Source organism: Pygoscelis adeliae, unplaced genomic scaffold, assembly GCF_000699105.1.
Source record: "Pygoscelis adeliae isolate BGI_AS28 unplaced genomic scaffold, ASM69910v1 Scaffold87, whole genome shotgun sequence".
NCBI classification, from domain to species: Eukaryota; Metazoa; Chordata; class Aves; order Sphenisciformes; family Spheniscidae; genus Pygoscelis; species Pygoscelis adeliae.
In genome coordinates, this window is record NW_008825098.1 from 1,931,159 (window position 1) to 1,944,644 (window position 13,486).

Sequence of the window (13,486 nt, forward strand, 5' to 3'; positions counted from 1 at the left end):
AAAAATTTACTGTGTAGTTCATAGAAAAAAAGGGAGACTGAATTTCATCTTAAGTTTCCTGAGCTCTTTTTGGATGTTATTATACTTGTTTAAATTAATTCAACTACTTGCTGGATATGTGGGATTTTTTTTTAAATTTTCTTTTTCTAGAATCCAATCTGATGCACTGGGCCAACATACATGTTATTCTGAAGATTTATGGGCAACAAAAGTATTTCCTAAGATTGATGCAGGGTAATTAATACCATCTCTCTGCTTTCAGTACTGTGACTCATAATAATATAGAACATAATTAAATGTAGCATTGTAACATATACAAAAATAAAAAACAAAGGGGGCTGTTCTAACACCACTCTGATCACACAGAATCATTTATTTTTGATGAAACACTTATTAAAAAAAAAAAACATAGAAGAAAATAAAAAATGAAAACCCTTCCAAATACATCTCTCCCAATTGCAGGGAGATTCAAATCCTGTGTAATGGCTTCAGATGACCTCCACCACAAATTAAAGGTATAATATTCTTTGTGTAAGATTCTAGAGCAAGATTCATTAAAGATATGTAATATGGCAGGATGAATAGCTCTGCTTCCCCAAACCTCCAAATGCATAACCCAAACTAGTCTTTTTGACCTCCTTTTATTGCTCCACACTGTTTTACAGAAATGTAGCATAGAATAAATCAGAAATCTCTCAATGAAATTATCACTTACTGTTTGTTGTGCTGGCGGTTTTATCTGCTCCTGTAGTGGTCACTTTTATTGGTGGTTGTGGTGTTGTACCTTGTGTTATTTGTTGTGTAGTATTAGGTGAAGAAAGCGTGGAGTCTAATAAAGGAATGACATTCAAATTACTTCCTCAATTTTGTATACTCACATATGCACACACACAAAACACACCTATTGCCCTGCTTGCAGCCTAGTTTTAAATTATCAAAAGAATATTTCACTTAAATTGAAGATCAACAAGGACAGGACTCCGTTCCCTGCACAGAAAGCCACTCCCTGTCCCATAGGTGGGTCATCCCACTGATAACAAGCCTGCGATAACGCAGGTACAAGGTCTGGCTTGGAGCTGTGTTGAGCCTGACCAGGAGGAAGCTCCTGCGCACACCTGTAAGATTTCACCAGAGTTCGCTATCTGTAAAACAAATTCCCAAGCCAAGAGGCACTGCTGCTTAATTTCCTGAACGACCACTGGAACAGCATTAACAATTAGCATAAAGAAACTTTCACTTACTGCTTGTGATGGATTCATTTGTAGCCCTGATTGCAGTTGTTGTCAGCACTGACGTTTGCAATGTTGTTGCTTGTGATGTTGATGCATTCACAGCTTCTGTTACTGCAAGAAAGGCATTCATATCTTTATTGATTTATTTTATCATGCATAAATAAACATCACATACCTCTAGCCGCCTTCTCTCATAAAGGCAGTGAATTTCTGTTTAAAGTCTGGCCCTTACAGAGCTTTGTTACCCACACATTTTTAAAGAGGATTCAAATTGCATATGGTTGGTATCAGAGGAAAGGTTTGGCCTGTGGACAATCCACAAGTTGCCCACTGAAAGTTAGCAGCTGTAGCTTCCGTCCATCCCCTAAGGAAGAGGCGTATGCTCTTTGGGAATTATACAGAGGTGCTTGGCACGACTGCCAAGGGCAGAGGTGAGGGGAAAGGAGCCTGGATGGATGGATGGGTTCACTGTGCTGCCGGACTGGACTGCTGACTAGCACTTTGCTGCATACCTGTTTAATAGGAGGAGGGATGTAAACTCCCCAGAAAGAAGTGCAAGTGACACACAGGAACACAGCTTATATATTACAGGTAAAGAACTGAAGGGGAAGAGACTCTAATAGTCTTTGTGCAGTTTTTTCCGTGTCTTTCTGCTGTCCACCTTGAGCCCCGGTTGAGTCTTCCTCTCTGGCTAGCTTTCCCAGACCCTCTTCCTCCACACCCAGATTTCTGGGGAAAAAAGAGAACCCAGCAGGCCTTCCTCTGAGGTGCGCAAGCAAAGCTTAGGACATCTTGGATGAGATGAATAAGTGATATTCCCCAGGGTGAACTTGGTGCCCTTTGTAAGGTGGCTCCTGGTAGTTCTCTTCTCCAGAGGGGTGAGACTTGGAGGCCGAGGGAAGCAGAAAGGGCTCCCTTGGGCAGCAGGGATCACTTCCAGCTGCTGCTGGTACAGAAAGAGGGGAGCAGAGCTGCCCAAACATCACTAAGGCAATAGCAAGGTTTAAATCGGCGTGCCTTGCTGTGCATGAATGGCATACTGCAGGTCCTGTGTGCCCCTGGCACATGCTCAAGGGAACAGATTGGCCAAATTGCTGCCAAGGGATCTGGGCTAAAAACCCCATAACTAATCATTTTAAGAGCCCAGTTTTCAATTCTGTAATCTAATACAAACAGAAAGTGCTACTGTCAGCCACAGAGGCTCATTTCAATCCCTGACAACAACCCAACATGTATCCTACTACCACTTCTAGCACTTTTCATGGATGGGAAACATGATAGAATAGGAACAAATCATGACATGACATGTCATTTTCCCTCATATGACTTGAAAACTTCTAAATGCAATGTTCACACCAGAACTTTTAAAGTATAACTTATACTCTCTTCCTCCTCTCAGTTTCCTGGCTGTTCACCTAGAATAGCACTGCCTCAAAGAATGGACCTCCTTGGGAGTTTGCTCCACACCCACAAAGTGCTTTAATCTCATAGGCATAATCTTCTGATGCTTTTTTCATAGGCATAAACAACAATACCGCTTTCCCTTCTGTGACAAAAATCTGCAAGAGAAATTTCGGTGAAACATTTGAAGAGCTCATTCACTGTGAGGTGTTGGGCCTTTATTAAATGCCTTTGAAACAGACGTGAACTTCAGGGTTTTTGAAACATAAAAGAACTGCAACACAATTTGAAAGGGACTAATTCTTCTGCTGTAATAAACATAACATATGCATACTTTACCTGGCTGCATCTTATTCACCTCCCTTACTAGCATTTCAAGTGTATACATCATTATCATCTCAGGGCTTTCAGCTCCAAAACAGACTCATTAATATCTCTAGTCATCAAAAAACATAATCCTGTGTCCAAGTTTTCTTTTCTCATCACTTATTAAATGCAGCAGTCTTCAATATTCAAACTAATAGAGGAGTTGATATTTAGCTCACATGAATGAAATATGGTCAATATTGGTTTTTCATAATTACAAAGCTACAAAATAAATAGAACTGAATGTGTCAGTTGAAGATGTAAACCAGAATCACAGACTTTTACCATATGAAGCAGATATTCTGTGTGTTAAGTCTTCATAGTTTTAAGACTTTAAGTTTGATCTAGTAAAAACAATCACAAACAAAGGAGAGAGAGAACGCAGCTTTTGAAACTGAGACCACTGGTGCCACCCCCCAAAAGTGAATCTTGACATCAATAGTTTCAAGAAGTTACCAACAGCATTTTTGCAAATGACAGCTTTATGCACATGTATTCTTTCCTATTAATTGAGGCCCAACATTGGCATATATTGTGTAATTCTTTACTATTAAAGTCCATGTCCTCTTCCGTCACTCTACACCCATCAAACCAGCTACTCCCTGCTGCCCGATCCCTCAACTGGTGCTGTTTCCCAAATTATTCTCAATCTGATGACCTCTTGAACTATAAGTCTTAGCTAATTTTTTAATATCTGATCACACTTGAACCACTCCTTGAGAGCATAGGAACTCAGAGAATTTCAGCCTTTTTCACCTGAAACAAAAAAATGCAGCCTGCTCAAATTAACCCTCTCCTTACTAAGATCCCTCAATCCTTTCTTCTCAACAGGCTTTTTATAAGAGGCCCAGGGAAATACATTGCTCTACAATCACCTTATGTGAAATGATTCACCTAATTTCTCCTAGAAGTTGGAAAAGCTGAAAGCTAAAAAGGCAATGGGAGCTTCAGAATACCAGATAACAGTGAATTTGAACTCTTACCGGGTTTTGATGTTGATGCAGAAACGGTTGCACTGATGTTACTGATTGGAATACCATCTTCTGAAATAAACACAGAAAGAATCATATTACTTCAGCCACCTTCCAGATCTATTTAGTGCTACATAGACATATAAGGCAGAAAGCAGCAAGGACCTTCCTGGAAAATCAAGTTCAGAAGCCTATTAGCAGAAGCAACCAAATTATACAACTCTGCTAGCAAACTTTTCAAGCTGTATCCTAAATCTCTTAGCTCTACCTTCACTGCTGTAATGGGGAGCATCTGCTACGGCCTCGACCCTTGGACTGCGGGTTGTTTTCCAACAGGTATTAGTGTCTCCAGTTTGGAAAAAAACCTGGAGCAATTAAAGGCTTTTTGCTAGCTCCACCTCTCCTTGACTACAGCCACAGTTGCTCTGGGTGTTCAGGGTGGAGGATTAACTAAATAACTGGCCGCAGGAGTAAGCACCCATTCTCCTGCCTTGGAGGAACAAAAGTGTACTAGCTCTCTGGCTAGTACAAGCACTTCAGGAGGGGTTTTCAGCATCACCCTGATCCCTATATGTGAGGGGAAGAGGAGAATTCACAGAACATGGCTCGGAAAGCAACAAGTTGAGTAATGACTGACTCCCCACTTCCCTCAAGGCAGTGCTCCAGCTGTTGGGAGTTTACTGCAGTAAATGACACCAGTCTTAAAAATCCTAGGTCAAGTTAGTAGGTGAAAGTCTCCAATATTACAAAACAAACAAACCGGCCAAAAAATCCCCCCACCTAATGAGAAGCAAAATAATTTCTCTCTCTTCTGGCTGTGCTGAAAAGTAGTAACAGCATAACTCAACTAGAGTTTTGGATTCAAATAAGATTTTCAGTCTTATTTCTGGGGTGACCATATTTTTCTACTAAAAGAAGTTAAGGGGTGATGAAGGGGATGAAAAAACTACACTGAGTCAGAAACAGTGGTATTTCACAACCATTTTACACCACTGTGAGACAAGGATGGGTATATTTGGGGGGGAAGAGATCAGCTCTGCAACTGAATGGGAGAGCAAAATGGCACAGACTAATCCCCCAGCGCTTTCAGGTTTGGAGCGTGACATCCTGTCATGCTGCATTAGCATGCTGTAACATAGACATCGCAAAACTGAGTCAGGACAGCACGTCACTATTCTTGTGTGACTCCATTCATCTGCTGGCATTCTCTCTTTTTTTGGCTACAGGGCAGAACAGTCAGCTTTGTTCCCTTTGCTCAGCGTGCTGTGCTCTGATTAACATTTCACGAGCACCACCCGAGGCCTGCCAGAGTCACAGATCTAACCTGGAAAAAAAAAAAAATACAACTGCAGGAACTCTGCAGGCACATATTAAGGCCTAGTCAGATGAGCCCTTACAACTCCTCTTCAAGCAGTGTAAGGTGTTATCGGCCCTCTTGGCACCTGCGCATTTCTAATGGGCCTCAGCTGGGTTGTTGTCCCTTCCTAGTGAGCCCCACTCTTTTGGGCATCTCTTCTAGGTATGCTGCTGCCTTCACAATGCCTTGTCACAGCACGTGCTAGCCCAGTTTGATATGGGTATATCCCATATCAAATTAAATCAGTTCCCCATGGGCCTGCTGCTGCCCCAGCCCTACTCCCCAGGACACATGAATACAGTCAGGCTATGCACAGCCCTTTGCCCAGTGCATTTAAAATACTGTTTTTCCTGCCATTTAGTTACCCAGTCAGAATAATGCTTCATAACCCACTCTTCAAGTACTTTGAAAACAAATTTTATCCCAATAGACCAAAAAGCAATCTTGTTTCCCTAAACAACAAGCATTTTTCCATGTCTTCATTCTCATTACGAGCTGCTGACAAAACTCCTGTAAATCCCCACGCCATGAGGCCACAGCACTAAAACAGAATGTTTTTTCAACAGTGCCTACATTTCATATGGTTTGTTATAACATCTCTCAGTAACTACCGTGTCTGTAACACCAGCTAAATGCACTAGATGGCCAGTTAGCTCATTCCCTAACTCTTCCCTAAACTCAGCATGACTTTGTGGAAAGCCCATTGCAATACTTAGATTATTCATCCTTTAAAGGCATTCCATTTAATAATTATGTTGACAGGCCAAGATTTCCTCAAAACTAAAAAAATTGAGAATTTAAGTCACAGTTTTGTTATGATTCACAATTTGCTGATTTTATCACAGGCTAGAGATAAAGTAAGGTAAATTTGATTAGGAGAGTAGAATAAAGTAGAGTTTTATGAATTAATTGTTTTCTTAAAATGGTGGATAATTAAGTATACTTTAAAAACAAGTTGAAAGCAACATGCAAAAATGCTTAACACTAGCCAGGATTTTGGGGGGAACTGATTGATTAAAAGAAGCGATAGAACTGGCGGCTTATTACGCTTTTATCTGCAATGTTAAGTTGTGACTAAGGAGAATCCTATGAGGCATAAAAGCCAGGGATCAAAAGTGATTGAGAAAAGAACTTTGGCCCATTAGAGACTGTTGCTAGACAAAGTGAGAGACAGAAAGATTAATTTTTCTGCTCATGTCAGGTTGGCTGCAGCCTCAGATGACAGACAACCAATTGAGTTAAAATTGCATGGTTTTGGCAAATTTAGATGCAGTGATCCCTTTGATACGAGAGCACCTCGATGTACTCTCATGTGGGAATAGCCAAAATCTACTTGGCAACTGCTCCCACACACAAACCTCTCCCATTTGCTGTGCTTCCTGGCAATAAACTCAGCCAAAAGCATGTAGGTGACCTGTGATGTAGCACCCTTGTGTCTGGAGAACACGCGCAGAGCTAAAAGGTGTTCAGATGTGACACTGAGCTGAATAAAGGGATGATGGTGGTGGTGGTAAGATCCAAAAAGAAAAAAAACATGTCTAAAAGTAGATAACAAGGTGAGAAGAAATCAGAACTGAGAGAAAGATAACAGGACAGGAAGAAGATGAGAGAGGAAGGGCAGGAAGGCCCAGAGACAGTAAGACAATAAGGGTGGCAGGGAAAAATAAGAAGGAATTAAGAAGAGCTCAAAAAACATTTGACCCATGGCCAAAATTATTTTTTTTTTTTTTTTTTTTTTTTTTTTTTTTTTTTCAACTGCTCCCACACACAAACCTCTCCCATTTGCTGTGCTTCCTGGCAATAAACTCAGCCAAAAGCATGTAGGTGACCTGTGATGTAGCACCCTTGTGTCTGGAGAACACGCGCAGAGCTAAAAGGTGTTCAGATGTGACACTGAGCTGAATAAAGGGATGATGGTGGTGGTGGTAAGATCCAAAAAGAAAAAAAACATGTCTAAAAGTAGGTAACAAGGTGAGAAGAAATCAGAACTGAGAGAAAGATAACAGGACAGGAAGAAGATGAGAGAGGAAGGGCAGGAAGGCCCAGAGACAGTAAGACAATAAGGGTGGCAGGGAAAAATAAGAAGGAATTAAGAAGAGCTCAAAAAACATTTGACCCATGGCCACAAGGCCAAAATTAAAAAAGAGAAACTGTTTGGTTGTTGTTTTTTTTTTTCTTCCAGGTTCACAGAATTTCCCTTTATTGTTCTTTCTGGCTTGGATTTAAATGGTACATTTGTTGTAAAATTAAAGCAATGGTGAAATCATTTGTATCTGGTTTTCAGACATGATTTCGAAATGAACAAACTGAAACACTGAACTTACTTTCTTTTTTAAAATTCAGAGGGAGTCCCTGAATTCAGCCAGGGCTGACCAACAGCCACAGTTGTCCTCAAACTGCAGCTTTTGATGTAGGCTTCAGTCTTCAAGGTCTGAGCTTGGAGCTCTTATCATTTATTCCCTCTCTCTCACTCATTATTTTTACCTTCACACTGGGAAGACTAAGATAAGCGGGTTTTGACCTTGTATTAATTAGGTGCCTGTCATTGCTATAATCAAGACAGAAAAAAAGCAGAAATGACTGCGTGATATTACATCAGTAGTTCTGTTTATGTACTACAGGATACTGCAGGCCACAAACCACTAAGTTCAAAACACCACATGAAATAGCTCATACAAAAGTGAATGCCAAAAAGTCAAAACAAAAACATTTTTAAAGACAAATAGATTGTTCAAAATATATATTGATCATATTCATTACACGAATTACTGAATTTAAATGCTGTCTGTTTTGGCTTCAATATCTGATTTTGAAAAGAAATTATTTTTATGGAAAAGTCACTACCTCTACAGAAATAGTGAGTGAAATGGCCTGTTTGATATTTTTTCACCTGACCTTGCACTAGGTAGACAGGAGCATATGTTCATATTAAAATCCCTCCATTCAGATGAGCACTAGTGAGGCCACAGCTGAAGTACTTGGTCCAGCTTCAGAAGGGTGTTGAGATGGTTGTGGATGCCTGGAGCGGGGCTTACTGGAGAACCATAAAAATCATCAGGAGTCTAGAAAAAAATGACCTCTCAGGAAGGACTGCAAAAATTCCATTTGTTTAGCCCAGAAATGGAAAGATTAATAGAAGGCATGATAGCAGCACTCAAGTAGGTGAGGGGCTGCAACAAAGACAACGGAATAAACTTCTCATTACATCTCCTGAGGATGAAACTGGAGGTAATGGACAAGAGAAATTTGGACTAGAAACTTTGCAGGTTTTTCAGTGCCTGTGTCAAGCTGATGGCATAACAGCCAGAAGCTAGTGTTTTAACTGTCTTCCTGATGAGGATGTAAGATATTCCCACTCAAAAACCAGACCAATATCCAAAAGGCTATAGCTGGGAGCAATTACCAAAGAGGTGTCCTGAGGAAACCTGTACATGTTAATTCCCTGCTTCAAGGCTATAAAGCAGAATCTACAGGTGGACTTGTTACATTTTTTTATTGTATATTATGTTATATTATGTTTGTTTGTGTGACCCTGGGCTTTTGCAATTATGCACAAGTCATGGAGAAGTCGAAGTTGCTTTCCTGCTTTCTGTCAGGAAAACAGTGTTTTCTGATGGAAACACACCATCAGAAATAAATAGTGACCTTTTTCCAGGGAGCAAATGATAATTCTGCCAGCCCCCACGACCATGATAGAGCCTCCTGTAACAGCTGCTCCAGCAGTATCTGTGGGAAGACTGTACACTCCTTCTGACATTTTGTCCTTTCTGGAGAAAGTTATAGCTGTCCTTGTGAGAAAAGCTGGTGCTGATATTCTCAGAGTTCCCAGTAAATAGCTGCTGCCTGACAATGTATACAACCTGTTTACTCTTACCTTGGAGCTCTGTTGTCTATTATGTTTTCTCTTTCATTTTCATTTATTGCTGCTTCATCTCTTCATTCTCTTATCTGATCTTTCCCCAGGCCCAGTGTAGTTCTCGCACTTCTCTTCTTTCTGTTATTACTCCTCACCCATCTTTCTTTCCTGGTTCATGACCTTCTGCCCTAAACCTTGAGATAAATTTTTCTTCTTTCATAATCCATTTTTGTGTAAAGAGGCCTACATCCTCCAAAGAAAAAAAAATATGTTTTGCCTAGATGAGTAGTTCATCTCCCATCAACTAGTCATTGTACAAACACCGCTTCCATGTGCGGAGAGAAAAACAAGTTTTGGACACTGCTCAAACCCTACTCAAGCCCTCCAAACAGAACTCAAGTGCACCTGAATACATTAATTTAGGGATTAAACTTAAGGTTTAATTCCTGATGTAGAAATAGGCCTTCTACATGGGCCTTCTACCTGGTGAGGTTTAGCATTTAGGTGCTTTTCGGCTTTCCTCCTCAGTAAAGTTTTGTGGAGGCCCAGGTTGCACCTCTAGCTAAGGGGGAGAAGGCAGAGTGCTATAAGCAGTGTTTAGGAAACCCAGGCTCAGTTTCCTGCACAGCTTCAGGATAATATTCTGCCAAGACACATATAAAGTAGCTTTAAAGTAGCTGCCACCAATGTTTATGGCTGGTTTGTAATGATACGGTGCTGGCCAGTTCTCAAAGGAGCTACCCAACTTCCTGCATGTCTGTGGCATCCACACTGCAATACTGTGCTACCATAAATAGTGTGTGAGCTTGCTGGTTTACAGCTCTCCTGGCTATATCATCACAAATAAGATAAATGGCTACGACTGCGGAGTAGAGATTACTCCATCCTCCCTGGTATGTCTATGTAGAACAATACAGTTTAATTAGTTTAGATGGATCTTCTGGTACTTAATCTGCCTCATTTAGATCAGCTTGCGTATGCCTATGTATTTTGCCATGTAGACACTCCCTGTGTCCCATTTTCCAATTGATAAAAGAGGAGTAACAGTATGTTCTTATTTTCTAGAGGACTACAAACTGCAACGCACAATGGCACCACACTCTAGCATTAATGGAGTTATGCAAGAAACAGAGAGACTTGCAGGTCAAGATCTCAATTGCATCTACAGTTTTTATCATTTGGATCTTCCAGAATAATAATATGGATACAAGCTGCAACATTTGCATTTGCAACCGATCTCAGCTTTCTCAATATTTTGCTTTGTCTGGAGCATGTGTTCAGTGCAGAATCAACCCTCTGAAAATACCGCCAAAAGCTGTAATTTCAGAGCAAGGAATGGGATTAATTTTAGATAACTGCTGTTATTTCAGTCCTCCCTCTGCATTTCTGCAGCTTATTTTATTTCCACTAGATACAGCCTTTTTTTCCCCCACATTCTAATTGCACAAATAAGAGCTACCTAATACCAAGAGAAATGCATTGCCAGGAAATCTGCAGGTTCAAGACAGGCATGTTTCTAAGAGCAGAGGGGTTTACTCCAGTGTTTCAATAAATCTTAAGAACAGTTGTCCCTGTAGTACTTTCAATTTCATCTGGAGTATTTTGTTAAAACTGAAATCATGACATGGAACTTCCCAAAAATCAATAGTGTTGAATTGTCATCATAGGTTAGTCGCTGGTTGGCTAAAAATGACTAACCCATACTATGCAAATTATTTAGAAAACCAGCAAGCACTGCAAAAAATCTTAGAGGAAGCATACATGCTTCCAGATCACAAAAACTTCCATTTGGGATGTACCGTTAGAAGAGGCTTAAGTGCACTTTTAACAGTATTGTTCAAAACCATCAATTCCTTTCTTCTATTCAAAACCTCCAAGATCTCTGAATTAAATCTATGAATTAAGCATTCAAGAATTTAAAAAAAATGATAAAATATTAAAAACCTGCAGATATTGTGTTCTAAAAGAATTTGAGAAAAGTAATACTCTTTCTAGTACATTTAATCCTTAAGGACTCAAACTTTAGATTTTTCCTCTATAGTCATATGAGCCAGATTTTAAGTGGGAATCAAGGTTCTGATGTAATCCAGTGAACAGCTGGAGCTGATAACAGTGTGTAGTAAAGGATGTTAAATTAAACAAAGCCATTTGCAAACTTCATGAATTTGAAGCAAACTCAAAGAAAATACACAACCTTCATGTCTTCATATTTCTTCAGTGTGCTAAAGCAATACGCAAGGCACGGCATGCCACACACGTACATTCAGATGTGTTTGTAATAGTATCTGCACACAACTATTCGTGCTGTGATAGCACTTGGTGAAAGGAAATCTGCATTCCTAACAACGGTCCCATGCTGAATCACCGCCACTGCAATATCATCACGAGTCAAAATTGCAAAGTGTTTTTCCAGCCTGGTCTCACAATGCTTTTGCACTTCTGCAAACGTTCTTGACACAGCCTTCTGCAATATAAGCCATTTTCCTCCTCAGGATTTTCTCTGTTGTGAATATCTTACAACAGCGACTGGAAGGACTACGTGGACCCTGAACAAAGTTACACTGGTCACGTTTAAGGTGAACCCCTGTGAGATGTAGTCAGATACTACAGGCAATGCTAAAACCCATAATAGGGAGAGAGACCACGTTCTTTGCTGCCTGATGCCAACCAGCTGGAAGCCTGTGACTCCCGTTGCCTAGGGAGGTGGGAAACCACCTCCCGTTTGCCAAGCTGTTACCTTCCTTTCAGTCACACCTCTCTTCAACAACAAACCAAAAACATACTGTACGAATCCTACATGTTGAGATCTTACATTTAAGTTCAACTTTCTGCTTCTCCATTGTAGCTCCTAGTCCTGGTTTGCAGGCTGGTGTCACAGGACAGAGATGACCTGCTACAAAAGACTGGGAAGAAACATGGGCAGGAGCATGGGGGAAGACACCAAGGCAGGAAGGAGAAGCTCCTGGGCCAGAAGGGCATAGCGCCCTCCCTGCAGAAAGCAAAAGCACCTGAAAACAGGAGAGAGAGGAAGACATTAGGGAAGGGAAAGCATAAATGCAAAGCCCCATAGCTGGAAAGGGAGATAGTGACAGGGCTGCTCCTGCATGGCCTGGGAACGGCAGCAGCAACTGGGGCAATGTGGGACTTGGGCTTTGCAGAGGAAATGCAAACCGGGTGGGCTGGAGGCACCCGGCAGCAAGAGCTGAGGAGAGGAAGGAAAGGGAGGGACCCGCCACAATTTCTCCAGCAGGGAACGGGCAGAAGGCAGGAAACACAGATTTAGTGCCAGCACTGCCCCAGTGCTCCTCCTGCTCGCCCAGGTGTGTGGCTAGCATGACCCAACACCAAGCCCTAGCAGAGAGCTGCTGGGAATTCCTAATTCCCCAAGCAAATAGCGCTGTTTCCACAAAGCCTGCTCAAAGCACCCAGCAAACAGCTCCTGCACAGGGAGCCACCACACAGAGAAATACTGAAAAAGCAGCTGCCAAGGACCAGCCTCAGCTAACATGGGGTTGTTGAGAGCTCCCCCTCAACAAAAACAGTAATGAGAAGGGTTGGACAAGTGCCCCCGTGTTTTACTGAGCATCTGAAACAACCCAAGCACAGCATGCTTTGCCTCTCTGCACGTGTGGACATAGAAATCTGGGCATTTACCAGCCAGTTTCATGGTTTCTTTTATTGACTCAGAAGAAATGCAGACTCCTTATCAAGGGTTTTTAATCACAAGATTTGTCAGAGCACTTTCTGCTCCTACCTGAAGCTTGGCGGATATCTTTATTACTGTGTACTACAGAGGGATGAGCACATTGTTTGCACTCCATAAAATAATAAATGTGCTCAGCATGCTCATCAGCACTCCAGCCTGCCTTGGACAAAGGCTCCAAACTCTGCGCGTCTCTTTATTTAAACCTGTTAAACCTATTTAATAGGTTTTAATTAAACCCTTTAAAGCTATTTAAACCACCAGATTGTCACCCTTTGATGGTGATATATTTGTCTGTCCATGTGTAAGATAAAAGGTAGGAGTTACTAAGGGTTATTTTATAGTATCAAAACCAAACCGCTACCCTTCTCGTTAGTCATGCTAAATCAATTTGAAAATGTCTTTAATGGGTGCAGTTTTATAAAGAAAGAGCTTTTTACATATTGTGCATTGCTGAGTAGAACAAGAAAAAGAAAGGAGAGCCCCTTCCCCTGCAACAGGAAAGAACAGGAGCGTTGGTGTAAGTCACCCCCACCCAGAAAGCAGAGGGAAAGCTACCTCCTTCTCCGGGTAATGCTTACAATGCTTTTTCCTTAAAAT

The 13,486-nt window shown here is 41.2% G+C and overlaps 1 protein-coding gene across 2 annotated transcripts in view; it reads right to left on the reverse strand.

The window, feature by feature from the left end:
• The window catches only part of EMCN (endomucin), a 56,700-nt gene that overhangs the window by 34,239 nt on the left and 8,975 nt on the right, over positions 1-13,486 (reverse strand). Inside the window, exons 2-4 of one of the 2 annotated variants that reach the window (XM_009327036.1) lie at positions 3,983-4,042; positions 1,242-1,337; positions 716-829 (exon numbers count right to left, since the gene is read on the reverse strand). In XM_009327036.1, the coding sequence (XP_009325311.1) occupies positions 716-829; positions 1,242-1,337; positions 3,983-4,042 (270 nt within the window). Of the gene's footprint in view, positions 1-715; positions 830-1,241; positions 1,344-3,982; positions 4,043-13,486 lie in introns of both variants that reach the window. The other variant, XM_009327038.1, reaches the window with a different exon arrangement.